This window comes from Topomyia yanbarensis, chromosome 1 (assembly GCF_030247195.1).
Source record: "Topomyia yanbarensis strain Yona2022 chromosome 1, ASM3024719v1, whole genome shotgun sequence".
Classification (NCBI taxonomy): domain Eukaryota; kingdom Metazoa; phylum Arthropoda; class Insecta; order Diptera; family Culicidae; genus Topomyia; species Topomyia yanbarensis.
In genome coordinates this window covers 87,739,826-87,756,138 of record NC_080670.1, presented here as the reverse complement: position 1 = coordinate 87,756,138, position 16,313 = coordinate 87,739,826, and the positions used below count along the sequence as shown (strand labels likewise).

General features: G+C 35.9%; 1 protein-coding gene across 1 annotated transcript; it reads right to left on the bottom strand.

The window, feature by feature from the left end:
• Positions 1-7,501: 7,501 nt before the first annotated feature.
• LOC131696337 (zinc finger protein 44-like) lies at positions 7,502-8,017 on the bottom strand. The gene has a single exon (XM_058984884.1). It carries the CDS (start codon positions 8,015-8,017, stop codon positions 7,502-7,504), a length of 516 nt encoding a protein of 171 aa, XP_058840867.1.
• Between the last annotated feature and the right edge of the window lie 8,296 nt (positions 8,018-16,313).

The window sequence follows — 16,313 nt, the reverse complement described above, 5'->3', positions numbered from 1 at the left end:
GATATTGAATTCTTAGTTGCATGCTTAAATAAATTTTTGTCGAAAAAGTATTTGTCAAAATTTTAGTCTCTGTTAAAAATCCGGGCCCCCTTCAGAACTCCGGGCCCGGGGGAAAACACCCCGGTCCCCCCCCCCCCCCTCTCGGCGGCCCTGGCGATGCCACATGTTTTTTATGAAATGTGTGCAGAAGAATAATTAAAATGTCTGTAAATGTCTCTAGATGGTTGTGTAAATCCTAGTTACACTAGAATACTAATTTAAAAATAGATTGAAATTAGAATACTATTAATATAGGAATCACTCGTAGTCGAATAGAGTTATTCTAGTACAATTTTGCTAAATACTATTACTCTTTTAAAAGACTGTAGATTTTTTGCTACGTCTGTAGGAGGCTATCAAAAGTCTGTAGAATTCCGACATGTCTGTAAATCCCGTCATACATGCAGCAGTTATACAATTAAACTGTGTTTATAACAGCATATACATAGATGATATGTAAAAAGTTATCCCAATTTGCCCCGAGTGTCAAATAAACGGCAGAAACATATCAACGCTTTTTCTTGAAAAGGGCGATACTAGCAGTGATCCCATCAAAGAAAGTCAACAGTGAATATTTCCAGACTTGGATTTATTTCCTATTTAAGAACTATTGTGTTTTTTACATCCTAGATAGCATAATTCAGTGATCGAAACCCAAAACTTCATAAAGTATTTGAAATTATTAATTTAAAATTTGTTTTTGCTAGAAAAACTCTAGAAAGAGAACTGCGGAGACTCCATTTTGGGTCGATTGGATTCGCGTTTAGCTGTCAAAAAACGAATCCAATCGAACATTGCCTATCCTTATAACATTGGACGTGTTGCCATACAATGCCGGGGCATACGTTGCCAAAAATACTGTTTTTTTCTCCGCAGTTCTCTTACTATGAGTTTTTCTAGTTTTTGCAATTGAAATTGACAAAATGATAGTATCGCCCCTTTGGCGATTGTTTCCTTTTTCGGTCTCACCTATCAGCATTGAAGTATTGCCCTTACGTTTTTTTTACAATAACTACCGTTTTACACCACCGATTTCCTCCGGGTTTTTTCAATAGCGGTCATTGTTACTATTTACAGCTGGTATCAGCTTGATAATCCGAAAAAAAAGTTTCGCCTCTAAATTGCTAGCAACAAAAGTATCGCCCTGTTTGTTGCATGGAGCGTGGAGGGCGAAACTTTAAATAAACAAACAAGAATACAGTTTCGTCCGTTGTATTTTTTGCTGTAGTTTAAGAAAGCAATATCCTAGAATCCAAATTTTTAGGTTAATTTGTTGCGTTTCAAAGCCCTCATTCGCATGTATGAAAAAAGCCTTATGTTTACATTTGTAAGTATCGCCCTTTTCACAAAAAACTACAAGGGGCAGCCCTATGGGGTTGCACGAGTTGTAGACGTAGGACTATACTACTTAATGTAAAATATTTATTTTTTAGTACATTTATAGTAATAATAAATCAAATATATTTCTTACGTATGGTTTAATCACAACCAATCAACATCGAATATTGAATACATATTGAACCAAAACTTCTTGGTTATCAGGTCATTTCATTTGTAGTAGGTGATCGAATCCGATTAAACTTATTTAAGAAGATCTGAAGAAAGAAGACAGAAAACTGAGACCGAACTAATATCTGGAACTAAATCTTTATAGCATAAGATTGGCTTGTAAAAACTGTTCGATTGTGTGTGGTCAAAAACCCGGACCAGTGAAGAAAAATCAAATTTTATACAATATAATCACATTTCATGTATAGACCAAGCATTCTAGTTATATTTTGCCATTATTGTAACTTTCCTAAAGTACGCATACAAATATAGCGAATGCAGTGGTCTTAATCATATATCGAAACTATAAATATACAAGAATCGAAAACAATTTTATATATGGACAAGATGCGTTTTTGCAACGGTTTTTCAAGTGGCAGTGTATTCATTCATAAATAGACTTTGTAGTATGTACCTATTAGTAGAATCAAAATACTGTAGGCTGAGTGGAAATGAATCACGTGATGGGGAAATGAATCAATGAATTGATCGAACGTAAATAATAAACTTTCGTTGTGCAATGTAGTAACAAATTAGATCTACTTACTTACAAATTCGCCTCAAACATTAAACCCAAGCGCACAAAGCAAAATGAATCAACGCAGATGATGATGGGTAGAGCGAAAGAGACAACTAATACTACGACACTATGTTAACCGTGTTTGCAAATGGAGCTCGCATGTACACTATTTTGTGGACGAATAATTATACATAAAAGTGTGCTGGAAACGAGCACAACACAAAAGATAGTATAGTGTTTGAACGGACAAGCTCAGTCGCATTCACTGGGTAGCGTACCTCCACAAGCAGTGTAACGGACTTCTAACTCAGCTACACTGGCTGTCAAAACACACAGCGCAGTGATCTGCTTCGCCTGCCGTTCAACAGGCAAGTGAGTGGGTCGGCGAAATCCGTCCGTTTAAATAGTCGATGATGACGTCATCCATAGAAGCGTAGCGCGCTAGGTACACAAATCTGTCGTGCTGGACTAGGGAAGCGCTATCTTCTGTGTGTAAATGCGCGATATTTTAACTAGGTTGTTCATTATTTAAATTTTTAATGCCATAATATCAAAAATCTTTGGGTTTACCTATTGGAATCTATTCTTAGAAGTATTATGGGGCGATATGTGCAAAAAAATTTGAAAATTTATCGTGAGATAGCTGAATTATATGCCTTTAAAATACCATTTTGTGTAGAATTTGCAACGTGCACCCCTATATCGAAATCAAAGACGTAGTCCTACTTCAAAAGCGTTAATATTATATCAGTATCCAATAAGCCAACATAATCTCCTTCACACAACACAACAACCAATGCTATTAAAATCGTCAATCGCTTGCCAAAAGAAAATTAACCAAATGATGAATTTATCTGAGCCCGCCACGCATAATTTAAAGAGCAAGAGAGCGGGGTCTGTCGCACTCAACCACCTCTTCTCACGCGCACACTTGCAATCCGCATATTGAACTCCGAAAAAAGAGCGTTCTGCTTTTTCTGCGATGTGCGCTGATCATTGTATGCATGCACAAATCCCCTGACTACATACGGGGAACGTGCCATTTAAGCCAATATATTCTGATTCCTGTATACACGCCACGCCTGTGCATCATTGGGTGGAATGATGCCTGACGGTAGTCATAGAATATATTCCAACCGAAGAGTTTGAGCTGACACAAAACTAGAGATGGGCGGGTACGGGTATTTTTACCCGATACCCGACCGAACCCGTACCCGTAGGATTCGGGGCGGGTTCGGGTTTTATTATCACCGGGTACGGGTCGCGTCGGGTACATTAAAAAAATATTTATTCCGGGTACGGGTCGGGTCGGGTTTTTACGAAATATTTCGCATTTACCCGTATAAATATTTTTGAATGTTTGGGTGACCTTTTCCCGCAAATAGCAAAAAGTGATAACTTATCCTCGTAGACAAATATTAAAACAATTAATTCCCATTTTGACATACAGTCGTCCTATAGGTCAGCGTGTATTGAATGAACGGGACTATGTGACTTTGTGAAGTCCCTCGAGCATTTTTTAAGAATTATTGTTGTAAATTTCCTTCATCTCTCCAACATTCAGAAAGACAAACAAGTGTATGGGAAAGATATGACTTCTATAGACCTGTTTAAGGAAAATAGTCTAAATTAGCCACCAAACATAAAAAATGTAGATTTTTTATGGTTTTATTAACATTTTATTTTATTATTAACGTTTAGCGTTACTACACGTTGATACGCAAGATTATTCAGATTAATCAAAAATAAGCAGATAAATTGTATCCTTTTCAATTGTAAGATCACTTAATAAATTACAAACCAATCATGGATAGAAGTTGAGCGTATTTAGAATTAAATTGATGTTTGTTTAGATGTTTAGATGGAAGAATTTAACTTATCGAAAATTTACTAAAAGAAGCCCATTAAACTGAAATATACCCTGATTTTAAGGTAAAAAAGTTTCGTCAAAAATGTCCTCGCATCTCACTAACTACATCGTGATTAGTGGCAGCTTCTATGTTAAATGCTGTTGCCGAGAATGGTTTCGTTCACATGTAAAGATTTATGCCGAAAGATAAGCATTTCTGAACTCAATAAATTGATATTCATTTTCAATGTGAAATCGTATACTGTATCCAGAATTCAAAAAGTCCAAAAAATTTACCGTAGAACAGTTTTCGACTTAGAGTGAAGAAATAAATTTCATCTTTAAAATAAAATGTACGTTTAGTAAAGCACAAATATCTACGGTTGAAGTGCATCGACATGGAATGTTATTATGTTAAAGTTAGGGTAATTGCATGTATTTTTGGTTGTCCGAGCATTCTGTTTTAATGCGACTAATAGTTCTGACCGTTTTTACGAGTTTATTGAACTTTTTCTTATTTTTTCCTCGTTCCATTAGAAAAATGAGCGCTTGGTCAATATTTTGGGCAAGATAAAGCAATTCAGATAATTACTTTTGAGGAAAACTGAAAGCTTGCTAACATCCAATGAATATAAACACTTGTTTGTTTGAATCAGATGAAAATTGCGAAAGTTATTCATTTTTTTGTAAAATAGAACTTTTTTGAGTTTCTCTGGGTCAATTTTTTGAACCGTCTCACAACTTTTAGAACTCTGTAAAAAATTAAATTAAGAATTTTGAGAGATTTCGAGCTGTGGTAATATTCAGGTGATGAATCGAATGATTGATGTACAATACTGCGTGTAATATTTATACGTGTTATACAGAAAATAACACTCTTATGATACCTAATTCGTTGCAAATTTAACCCTCACACGTCATACAGTTCATATCTTGAAAGTCAAGCTGCAGGACTATGTTTTGTGCAATAATAATACAAATTTTGCTACATACTTCTACATACGTCAAGTATTGTAAAACTAATTATTTGTAAAACTAATATTTTTTTCTTTCCTAGAGCATCTAGCAGTTCGTACAAAGCTCATTTTAGTTTTAAAACCTGAAAATGTGAAGTTAAAAATAATTGGAAGAACCTAAAATATTTTATAGCTTACTCACGCATGTAACACTTCTGCAATGTATTTTAATTTAGAAGTTCTGTGGATCAGTGCAGTGAAATCGATACGTTGTAATAGCCTAGTATAATTTCAAATTACAAACTTCTAGCCGTTTTATTAACCCAAGAACGTTGCACTGGGGTACAAATGTACCCCACATGTTTAATCGTAATTTTCTCAGGTAAAAATGTAAACAAAAGACATGTATAATACACCATTTGCTTCGTTTTTTAATTGTGAAAACAGCTGTGCAAGTAAAAGTACGGAATTTATTGAATCAATGATACATAAATTGGTTTGAACAAAATAAAAAGTGAAAAAATCGCTGTTTCGACTTTTTTCACAAAAATTATTATAATTTTGCGAATTTTCAACCGATTTGAAAAACATCAAATGATTCTTTGAAAGAATGATCTTGATACAGTATACAATGGAATTTCGATATTTTTGAAAAACTGCAATTATTTTGAAGAGTGAAAGTTTAAAAATCAGGTTTTGGAACCACGAAAAAATATTTCTGACCAGTAATACATTGGTAACGCGCAATGTTACTGTTCCAGCTGTTATAGTGCGCAAATTATGCTTGCGAGCCAGTGCTTTGAAAAACTATAAAAAATAACAATAAAACAATAAAAAGCAGCAAAAATTAGAACGATTTTTTTCTTCCGTTACAAAATTAAATTAAATTAATTAAATAAACAATTAAAAACGTTTATATAATACTAATTGTTACTACCGTAGTAAAAAAACAGTTTTTAAACTGGTATTGTCACGAATCACATTTCCACTGACAGCACGAAACCTGACGAAACACTAACAGCAACCGTACACTGGGGTACAAATGTACTCCACGCCAATTTTGACACCTAACAGTTTTCGAACGTAATAAGCGAATTTCGTTAACAAATGAAAATACCGCTATGTAGCCTTGGGCTCGCCTACTCCTTCGAATCAAGTAGATTAAATTTATTGATTGAAAATCGGGATCGGGTCGGGCACGGTTTTTAATTTTTTTTAATGCGGGTGCGGGTCGGGTTTGGGTCGGGTTCGGATTCCTTTTCATGCCCGGGGACGGGTCGGGTTCGGGTTTTGTATTTTTATAAAATCCGGGTACGGTTCGGGTTCGCGTAAGCTTACAAAAATAATATTCGGGTTCGGGCAGGGTCCGGGTACGAAAAATCCCATACCCGCCCATCTCTACACAAAACGTAGCAGCTACTACGAGGTCAGAAAGTAAACTGACGAATTTTCTCTTATGTGCCGTTTTTATACCTGGCGAAGTTCATTTGATAAAAAAGAGTCCTAACAACGCTCGCTGCTTGGTTGAATCCAACTCTCCCACAACTTGACGTTTAGCCTAAAGCTACCAGTACACTGTTTGTAATAACGTCAAATATTTGACATCTTTCGTGAAAGAAATTTGAACTGCTGTGAACTGGCTCTTCAAATATTTGATCAAACATAGTTTGCCAAATTTTTCATTCGTGTTTGTCAAAGCGATTATTTGTCTATTTGTCAAACAGTGTACTGACCAGTTTGTCAAAACTTCAAACAGCGTAACGCTGCATTTTGTCAAACTTGTCGATGGAGAAGTTTGTCAAACTTGTTGATGGAGAAGTTTGTCAAACTTGTTAATGGAGAAATTTGTCAAACTTGTTGATGGAGAAGTTTGACAAACATGCTTTGCTCATTCAGAATAGCAAAATACGCCGTACGCGAAACTGATTTGTTTTGACAGAATTTGTCTAGGAATTTGTTGTCGAAACGAAAAAAAGTTAAGGTTTGAAATTCGGCTGATTGATTGTTTTATTTACGCGACTTTAAATAATTCATTCGACACGTTAAAAAAAAATCGGCGCTATTTTGATATTGTTGGTATTTGTCTTTCCAGGAAAATCATGCCTAAAATAAATCTGAAAGGTAGAAATTATTTGAATTCAATTGTTTGATACATGCTGAAATGTAAGCAAATGTCATTTCTTTTGAATCCTTTCCGATAGTTCACCAAGAATCAGCTGCTCTTGAAAAGCATACAGCAGTTGAGTATACTGCGGGTCTTGCGTGGTATTATTGTCGAATGTATCTAGTTGAATTCTACATCCTGGTCGGACCGTAGCCTGTGTTGACTATTGTTATTTTATCATAAAGTACCGAACGAGCTCATGGAAGTCGAGATGATGAAGAGTCTGTCGATAGCGATTCCATCGAATCCATCAAACGGAATCTGCGTCTGGCGCTGGATATTTACGCTACTAATGTTGGTGCGCCAAATACTACCCAATAAACGCGTACACTATCCTCACCACTTCCAAAAAACATGCTCAGGACAAATTGCTCAAGTTGCCCGGTGTTGTGCTTGGTAGCTTTAACAATTTGGGAACGAGAAAGTTATTTTAGCTTCGGCAAATCGCCTCTCCTTCGTCCGTCTCCAGATCTCTCAAAACCTCTGTCGAACCGTTTGTGTTTGGTTTTGTTGCTCATGTGGTACACCCCGCTTTGCTGATGCTTGAATGTTTGGCTGTAGATTTTACACGAGTACATCTTTTCCTTCACGTCGGTATTAGAAGCCTTGCATTTGGACACATATGTGTTATACTTTTTACCACAATCGCGACAATCGAACAGTTTCCCGGTGGCATGCAACTTCTCGTGCAGCCGGAAACTTTTCGCCGATCGGTAGACCTTCCTACATACTCGACATTTGTGCTCGGGCAGCACGTCAACTTCGCGTCCTATACCATTGTCTGGTTGTGTTGGGTTCGCAGATGCACCGTCAGATTGTAGGATTGAGTGAACCCTCGGTCGCAGTATTCGCACACGTACTGAGTTTTCCCGGGTGTGCAACCTGACGTGTATCTTCAGCGTTATCGATTGAGTGAATGTTTTTGAACAGTGGGGACACATTTGAAGAGCTTTTCACCTGTAACAGTATATAATAGGAATTTACAGAAAAGAAAATAAGTAAACCTTAACCTACTCGTGTGCCATCAGGTCGCGTGCGTCGCCATCAGGTACTTGTCCGCAAACTCTATTACAATATGGACATCGGTTCCGAATGAGCAATGAACGATCCTTCTTTAGCGGCAAATCAGCAGATCCCTTTTCTGCCTTCGAACTATTTTGTTTCATCTTGCGATCCGGATCCATAAATCGACGAAAACGCTCTGCAAATCACCCATTTCAACTTTTTCCTCTCCCATCCCGCTAATAACGTAAATCTTCCCATTCTCTCCCTTGATGCGCATGCGTTTTCGATATCTGATCGCTCATCGTCCGCGTCCTCGTGTACTAACTCTGGATCCACTTTGATGTCAACTTCTTCCGTGCTAGGCCAAATCTGAAAGCAGCTTTCGGAAATAATTAGCTGCTGTATGAGGGTTCGGCGGCGTTTGTAACATGTAATGTAGTTAGATTGCACTAGCGAGGCAATGGAAAAATTTGGCATCGTCAGGGTGCACCTGATTTGTTCCTTTCGTTCTTCCGTAACGGTAAGCACGCGCCGAAAGAACGCTCTACATAGGCCAGCGCAGAAACCACACCTGTCGGAGCTGTGGGAAAAATTTGGCCTCTTCACTGTAAATGTGAGAAAGTACATAAACAAGTGAGCGAGAAATGCAATTAAAATCCATACCGTCTTCATCGCCGTTTTGTATGTCCAAAAATACAAGAGGATTAAATATTTTTCAAATTCCCGTTCTAATCATTTTTTGTCCAATTGAAGTCTGCCTAAACTTTTTTGCGGTAGACCTTGTCGCTGTAGAGTTCTATGCAATTCCTTTCACACACACTAATTGGAGTTTTGTTTTCCTCCAGCTGACATATATAAAACTCAGCCAATTTAAACGTTCGAAATAGCTCGCCTGAAGTATTTATAATGGTGTTGAAATCCTCTGTGTCGCTGTAAAACTTATTCAGGAGACGTACTGTGTAGATATCTGACGTTTGAAATACGCAAACCAAGATCTCGCAATTTTAAGCCCTTAAGCCCAGGAGTGGTTTGTTTTCCTCCCAATTCAAACGTCAAAACGGCACAGTACCAACGCAGCTGGATAAGTCTATACCGGTTGGTCAGGTTCCATCATAACAAAAATCCGACCGAAAAGCTATTTTCGATTTGTTTTCCTCCACCTGTGACTGGTGGAAGTTGAACACACAAATGCAGTTACAGATTGCCAAGTACTCTATAAAATCTAAGAGAAGAGACGACAACAGGCTTCTTGCTCTTCTTAATTTTATCTACCAGACCCTGTCGTAATTCCAAAGACAACAAGCATCCATCGTTGCCAGATTCCATTTGCATGATTTTCACAATTGCTGAAAATAATTGTACCTTAAATATCGACCCTCAGTCAAGAGTTCACAATACTAGCTGCATTTGAAAATTGAATTTTAAGTTTATTTGTGTCTCTGTTAACAATACACGTAGTTATATCGTCATTCACAGTATTTATTCAATTTGCATGAAATGTTCATGTACATGAAAAGTAGCCAAAATAAATTCAGCAGCACTGTTTTTCATCCCGTTTGGAAATATTATGAATGCTCTTGACTGGCAAAACGACCAATCAGAAGCTGGTTCAATATTGAGGTTAGGACTGGATCATATTGGCTACGCGATTGTCTTCTCTTCTCTTAGTATAAAATGAAAACAAATGAAATGAAAATTTCAGTCATATATGAAAAGCATGCTTTGATCGAACAGCGCTTCCAAATTAATTTTTCTTCTACAATTCGACCTGTCAACACGAAGGGTAGACAAATTTGGTTGCGTGGTGAGTCAGAAAATGATTACCCTTTTGTATGGGACCTTGGTGTATTTAATTTGTATTTGATCACACTCTGTATAATCACGAACAAAGGAGTGCGATATAGTTGCTTCGACCATTCATAAAAATAAAACAAATTTTCTGGAAAATTATTTGGCATCCCTTCGCTAACACAAATATTTCATGTGTTTGCACTCTTGAAAATTCATGAAGTTCAAACAGCACAAATTTTTTTTCGCATGGCGATTTATTTGACGTATACGCCGGTTTGACTATATTTGACAAACAGTGTACTGATCCATCAAACTTGTTTTATTATGTTTGTCAAACAATATTAGGCGTAACATCCGGTAACGCATCAATGCAAATATTTGATAAAAAAAAGTTTGTTAATCAGTTGATCTCGTGAACTGGCCTTGTCAAATTTGTTTGTCAAACACGTTTATTTGATCAAATTTTGCTTCATCAAATATTTTACGTTATGACAAACAGTGTACTGGTAGCTTAAGTTGCTTGAAACCACCGTATTTCGAATGATGTCGCCACCATAGAACGCCGTCCACTAATTGTGATATTGTAAATTTCTATGCGAGAAAATAATTCCGTGACGTCTTTTACGAACTTGTTTTCTTTATTCACATTTGGAAGAGGTAATCAAGATGATCATTTCAAAACAGCGTAATAATTTAATATAAATACAAACAATTTAATTCGTAATTTTGGAGTTTCATAAAAGGATTACAAATTGTGCCGAATGTAAAATGCATGATTTGGTTTGAGTACGCTTCTAGTTTGAACTTTTTCTTCTCCCGTCGCCCTTGAAACATCTTTCGCAAATGACAATTTTCGAAAGTTTGTCGTTAATCCTTAAATACATTTAGTTTTGTGATTATTATTTTTCACTTCGCATTTAACAAGGCGGGATTGACTTCGATTGTTTATTTCTGACAGCATAGCATCTGATATGCGCTGCGACATTTACGGTGCAAAGGTTTCCACGAAATTCAGAAGAGATGACAGCTCATTTTTATCGGAGAGGGAGAAAAACAGTCCAGTACCATTGTGTGTGTTGTTTACATTGCAATACAAATATTACTACCTAATACCTTAAGACTAAATGCTCACTAACTAGTATAAGCGCCGCTGGTTTGTATGCTGATGATTCCAAAAAATCATGAATCATTTAAAAATAATGCATCGGAATAAAGATGCATTATTTTTAAAACAAAACAACACTAAACCCCCAAAAAGTCTTCAAAAATGAATTAACCAAAGTAGAAAATCTGAGCAAGAAAATTTTCGCTGTAAACAAGTTTACGCTTTTTTTAGAAATTGCTCTTGAATAAAGTTTGAACCGCCATTTTAGACCCACAGACCCAAAATGTGGTTTCAACGATTTGTATAGGAGCTGTCAAGTTGTTCCCCCTCTGGTTGAATTGTACGGGCCAATCAGCGCAGATAATTACCACCTTTACAAATTACATTAGTTTCGTTATCTATAATAGACGTACATTTTACGGGACCAAATACAATATACGTGCACATATTTCCGATCAGATAGTGCAAATATATAGCGATTTCGATCAGTACAACGGAAGTTAATCGCATTTGAAGACTGGGAAAATATCTCGGCAGAAATTTTTGAAAAGGGACCTCCATATTGAAACGTTAGAAGTATTCTACCTCAAAACACACACACGCTTGCATTATAATATAAGTTAGCCGAAAGACAACATTGAGCTTAATCAGCGCAAAGTTTCGCCACAGCTTGAGACAAAAAAGTATAAAATATTTAATTAGCTTAAATTAAATATTGTATATTTTTACATTTCTTATAAAAGAAATGTATAGAATTCGCTCAAACTTTCAAGGTTTTTTCCGAGGCCCGGAGGGCCGAGTCTTACATACCAATCGACTCAGCTCGACGATTTGGGACAATGTCTGTGTGTGTGTCTGTGTGTGTGTATGTGACGGACAAATTCTCATTCGTGTTTCTCAGCAATGGCTGAACCGATCTTATCCAAACCAATTTTAAAGGAAAGAACTAAAAAACAGTATGAACGCTATTAATTTGTTTTTGATTCTGATGTTTAGTTTCCAAGATATGAATGTTTGAATGCGTAAAAATGGCGTTTTTTGCAGTTTTTTTAAATTATCTGCCGAAATTGACATGATAGATTAACAATTTATATGTTTTTAGACAGCTTTAACGAATACCTTTCGAACAAGCTATAGATTGAAATCAGAGGATTATCAAGAGATATTTAACATTAAATGCGGACGAAAGATTTTTAGCATTACCCATTGCCAGAAATATGACCAAAAACATGTAATCTATTATTAACGCCAAAACGGCTTATTTTGGGTCAATAGTACCCTCTAAGAACGGTTTCAAAACGGTTTGGTTTCAAAATTGTCCAATGAAGGACGTTCGTTGGACCAATCTGGACAACGTCCAAATAACCGTTCAACAAACGTCCATCGTTGGACTCGTGTTGAACGATTTTGAAACAATTTTTTGGACGTCTCAGTGGGTATCTTCGAAGAACTTAATGGAGGTAATATGCCCTTTCTATTGGTGTTGTGCTTTTGCTGATTAATCGCCCTATGAGTAAGATATTTTCACAAATTTTCTTGGAAGTGATTATATCGAAATGATGCCTTCAGCAAATTTGTAGCTCTTACTTTTGCGAATAACTTTACTGAAGACTTCAAATATCTATTTTGAATACTTTAAAAGTTATGGCTTGTTGTTTGTTGATTACTCTTTGTCGCCTATTTATTGTTCAATATAGTAATAATCCATTGAAATAAGCCAAACATTATTTCGATAAAACGAATTTTGTATTTCATTTTTCTATCTACAACCGCTAGAAATAATCACCGAACACTTCCAAGTTGTCTGGAAGGAACTTGATAACTTATCAGTGCAAAAATGTTGATTTGTATGAAACTTCTGACTGCAATTTTTCTAACTTATAACCATCGGATCGATCTGAAACATATCGGAAAATGAAAGCGAAGTAAATAACTCCAAGCAACGGCGTAGCCAAGAGAAGGTTTTGTGGATTAACACCATACAACCCCCTCTCCCCCCACAACACAAAAAAAATTGGATTGAAGTTGAAAATTTATTGATGCTGACTGATTTAATTCAATATTACAATACTAATTATCTGATCCGTACATTGACAACCTGTTGTTGTAAACATCATGAGGACTGTTGATAAATTGTTGGAATGGGTATGTAACTGATCTATTGGTCTTGATTTCACAGTTGTCTAATAGCATCAATATCAAATTCCTACCTGAAAACATTCCAATAGAAAATTCCAGAGTTCTGTAATCAATCATAATCCTCAGATTTCTTTTCAAATTGAGCTCGCTTTTGTAGAGATGTACTGTAATAAGGGTCTTTATTTAATAGAAAGCGAAGTTAAAATTGATTTAATGCCTATGAAACATTGAACTGCTCACCAAAAAAAAATGCATAACTTCCAACATTTGCTAAAAATGTTTTTGCCTTTCTCATTCACTCTAAAATTCGTCAATCTAATCCCGACTGGGAGGGCCGAGTGTCATATGCCAATCGACTCAGTTCGTCGAGCTCGGAAAATGTCTGTGTGTATGTATGTGTGTATGTGGAAAAAAAATGTGACCTCTGTTAATCAGAGATGGCTGGATCGATTTGCACAAAGTTAGTCTCAAATGAAAGGTACAACCTTCCCATCGGCTGCAATTGAATTTTTTTTATTGATTGGACTTCCGGTTCCGGAGTTACGAGTTGAAAAATGCAATCACACAGCAAATTCCCATATAAACTGAAATGAAAAATTTTCAAAATCGAATTTGTATTTTTGATGCCAAATGACTAAAATGCATGAAACATTGAGATTTTATGTAAACTCGAAAAAAATAGTGTTTGACAAAAATTGCCTTTTTTGGACTTTGGTACATTTTTGCCTTTCTCATATAGAAAGGTTATGCAATCACTCTAAAAATCGTCAATAATACCAGCCCGGAGGGAGTATGCAGTGAGGGGTTGCTACTTTAAAACTAAAACTAGTTTGAAATTTCTTAACAAGTTGAAAATTTTCGGCAGGACCTGGACCTCCGGATCTTTCTCCATGATCCGCCGCTGGTTTCAAGCGATGTTTCAGTATCACATAGTATCTCACGATCGTGGCTGTCGATCCATTGTATGTATGTGCAAATCGTACTGAACATGTAATATTCATTTCCACCATTGTATTGAACATAACCAGCCATGGAATCGTAGTCTGGACAAATGAGACAAGCACAATTGCACCACTAGGTGGATTAAAACAGGTTTTTATTTTTGGAATGCGTCGAGTTGAGACGAAAACGTAATATGATTAATAACGAGGATAGCACTTTCCGAATGTAGAGAGAAATTTATGAAAAATGACGATTTTCGTTCGATTCTAGCAGGTCCTGAACGATTTTGATGAGCATTTGATTTTTGTTGTATGACCAATTATATGTATAGGTCAAATGTTCAAAAACAGTAATTTAAGGTCAAGATAACATCATTTTGAAACCGCCAATTTCGGAGGTTTAGTATCTTCGATAAGTTTTACAAACGTTAAACAGCGCATCATTTGATAAAATAATTTTGACGGTATATCGTCCAAGAAGTATTTATGGTGAATTTTCTCAGGTTAATATTCATGACTACAATAAAGTCTCAACAAATTCCCTAAAGACACGAACTCTGTTACTATTTTCTGAAAAATTAATTCTGCATAATTTTAAAACTTCAAAAATTACGGTTTCGGAATTATACCGTTTGGACAGTAAGATCGATTTTCACCAAACCCCCACCAAACCGAATCTCTGGCTACGCCGCTGATTTCAAGTAAGTAGAAACAAAGTCGTTCTACACTCTTTAACAAGAAACTTCTTCGAATGCTGAATATCTATTATAATACATTGAAACCCTGATTTTATCAGCCAAATATGAACATATGTTTGATGGACTCTAGCAGATGAACAAGACTGAATTCGAGTAAATCCTTTCTTGCGCATGTTTTACTTATCATGAAGATGGAAATATGTAAAAATAAAAAGTTCATCATAATCAGAAATAGCTATCAGACTACATCAAGGGACGAGAAGAATATTTTAACAGCTTCAGTTTATTATAAAGAAAAAAAAAATTGCCCGATTTAGTCAATGTCCACATTTTGTCAGCCTAAAATACACCATGAGATTGATAAAAATGGGTCTTTGTTGTATGTATTATTCACTGTGTTTCACATTAATAGGTACATTTCATTTTTGGGGATTTTTTTTTATTGCATCGAACAATTTTTAGGTAGCTTTCAAGGAGTTATTTTATAGACTTCTTTCAAAATTTGGCGAACCTATTCCAATTCGTATACCAATTAATTGGTATACTTAAGGATGTATATGTTGCAGATAGAGAAAATACTGAAATTTTCAGCTTTTTTCCTACACAATATTACGAATGCTTATTAAACAATTTTTCCTAATAAGTTTGTGAAAATTATAAACTATTTGAATTTTTTTAATAGTTTTATTTTTTATTTAACCGTGATTTTTTTAATAAATAGTGACCATCGCTTCACAACGTACTCTATTTTTCATGGCTTGCGGTGAGCATGATCTCTCGAATTGCTGAACTGAAAATTATGGAATAGAAATTAGTTTTTAGTATTCTTTACAGATTTAACTTGCCGCGCAGATAGCTCTGAATTCGACCCGCTGGTGCCCTAAGACGATTTCGCTAGATTTTCAGAGCACTGTGCACCCAGTGCATTTACGCAAGTGACGGAAGGTTATCGAAAAGTTTCGTGAAAATGAAAATTCCAGTAATGATGATGATTTTCCTAAACGGTTCGTTTCCGTGAGGTTTTTATTTGTTCTTTGACATTAGGATTAGCGATAATAATTCAAATCAAGGATACTACTGGAAAGTCAGTCACCTTTAGAAAAAGTCGATGTCGAAGTAAAATTTGGAACTATGCACGCATGCACTTCAGAGATAGCGTGATATCAGGAGCTGCGATTTCATTTCAACGCTTTTTTGTGAAAAGGGCGATACTTACAAATGTAAACATATGGCTTTTTCATACATGCGAATGAGGGCTTTGAAACGCAACAAATTAATCTAAAAATTTTGATTCTACGATATTGCTTTCTTAAACTAAAGCAAAAAATACAACGGGCGAAACTGTATTTTTGTTTGTTTATTTAAAGTTTCGCCCTCTACGCTCCATGCAAATAAACAGGGCGATACTTTTGTTGCTAGCAGTTTAGAGGCGAAACTGTTATTTTCGTATTTTTTTAGGATTATCAAGCTGATACCAGCTGTAAATAGTAACAATGAAATTTGAGTAAAGTATAAACTTCAAATCGATTCAAAAAAAAATTTCGATTTTTTTGGCTCA

What these genes read in the sequence shown, in the direction of transcription:
- LOC131696337 (XM_058984884.1), bottom strand. Translation starts at nt 8,017, where the DNA reads ATGTGTCCCCACTGTTCAAAAACATTCACTCAATCGATAACGCTGAAG.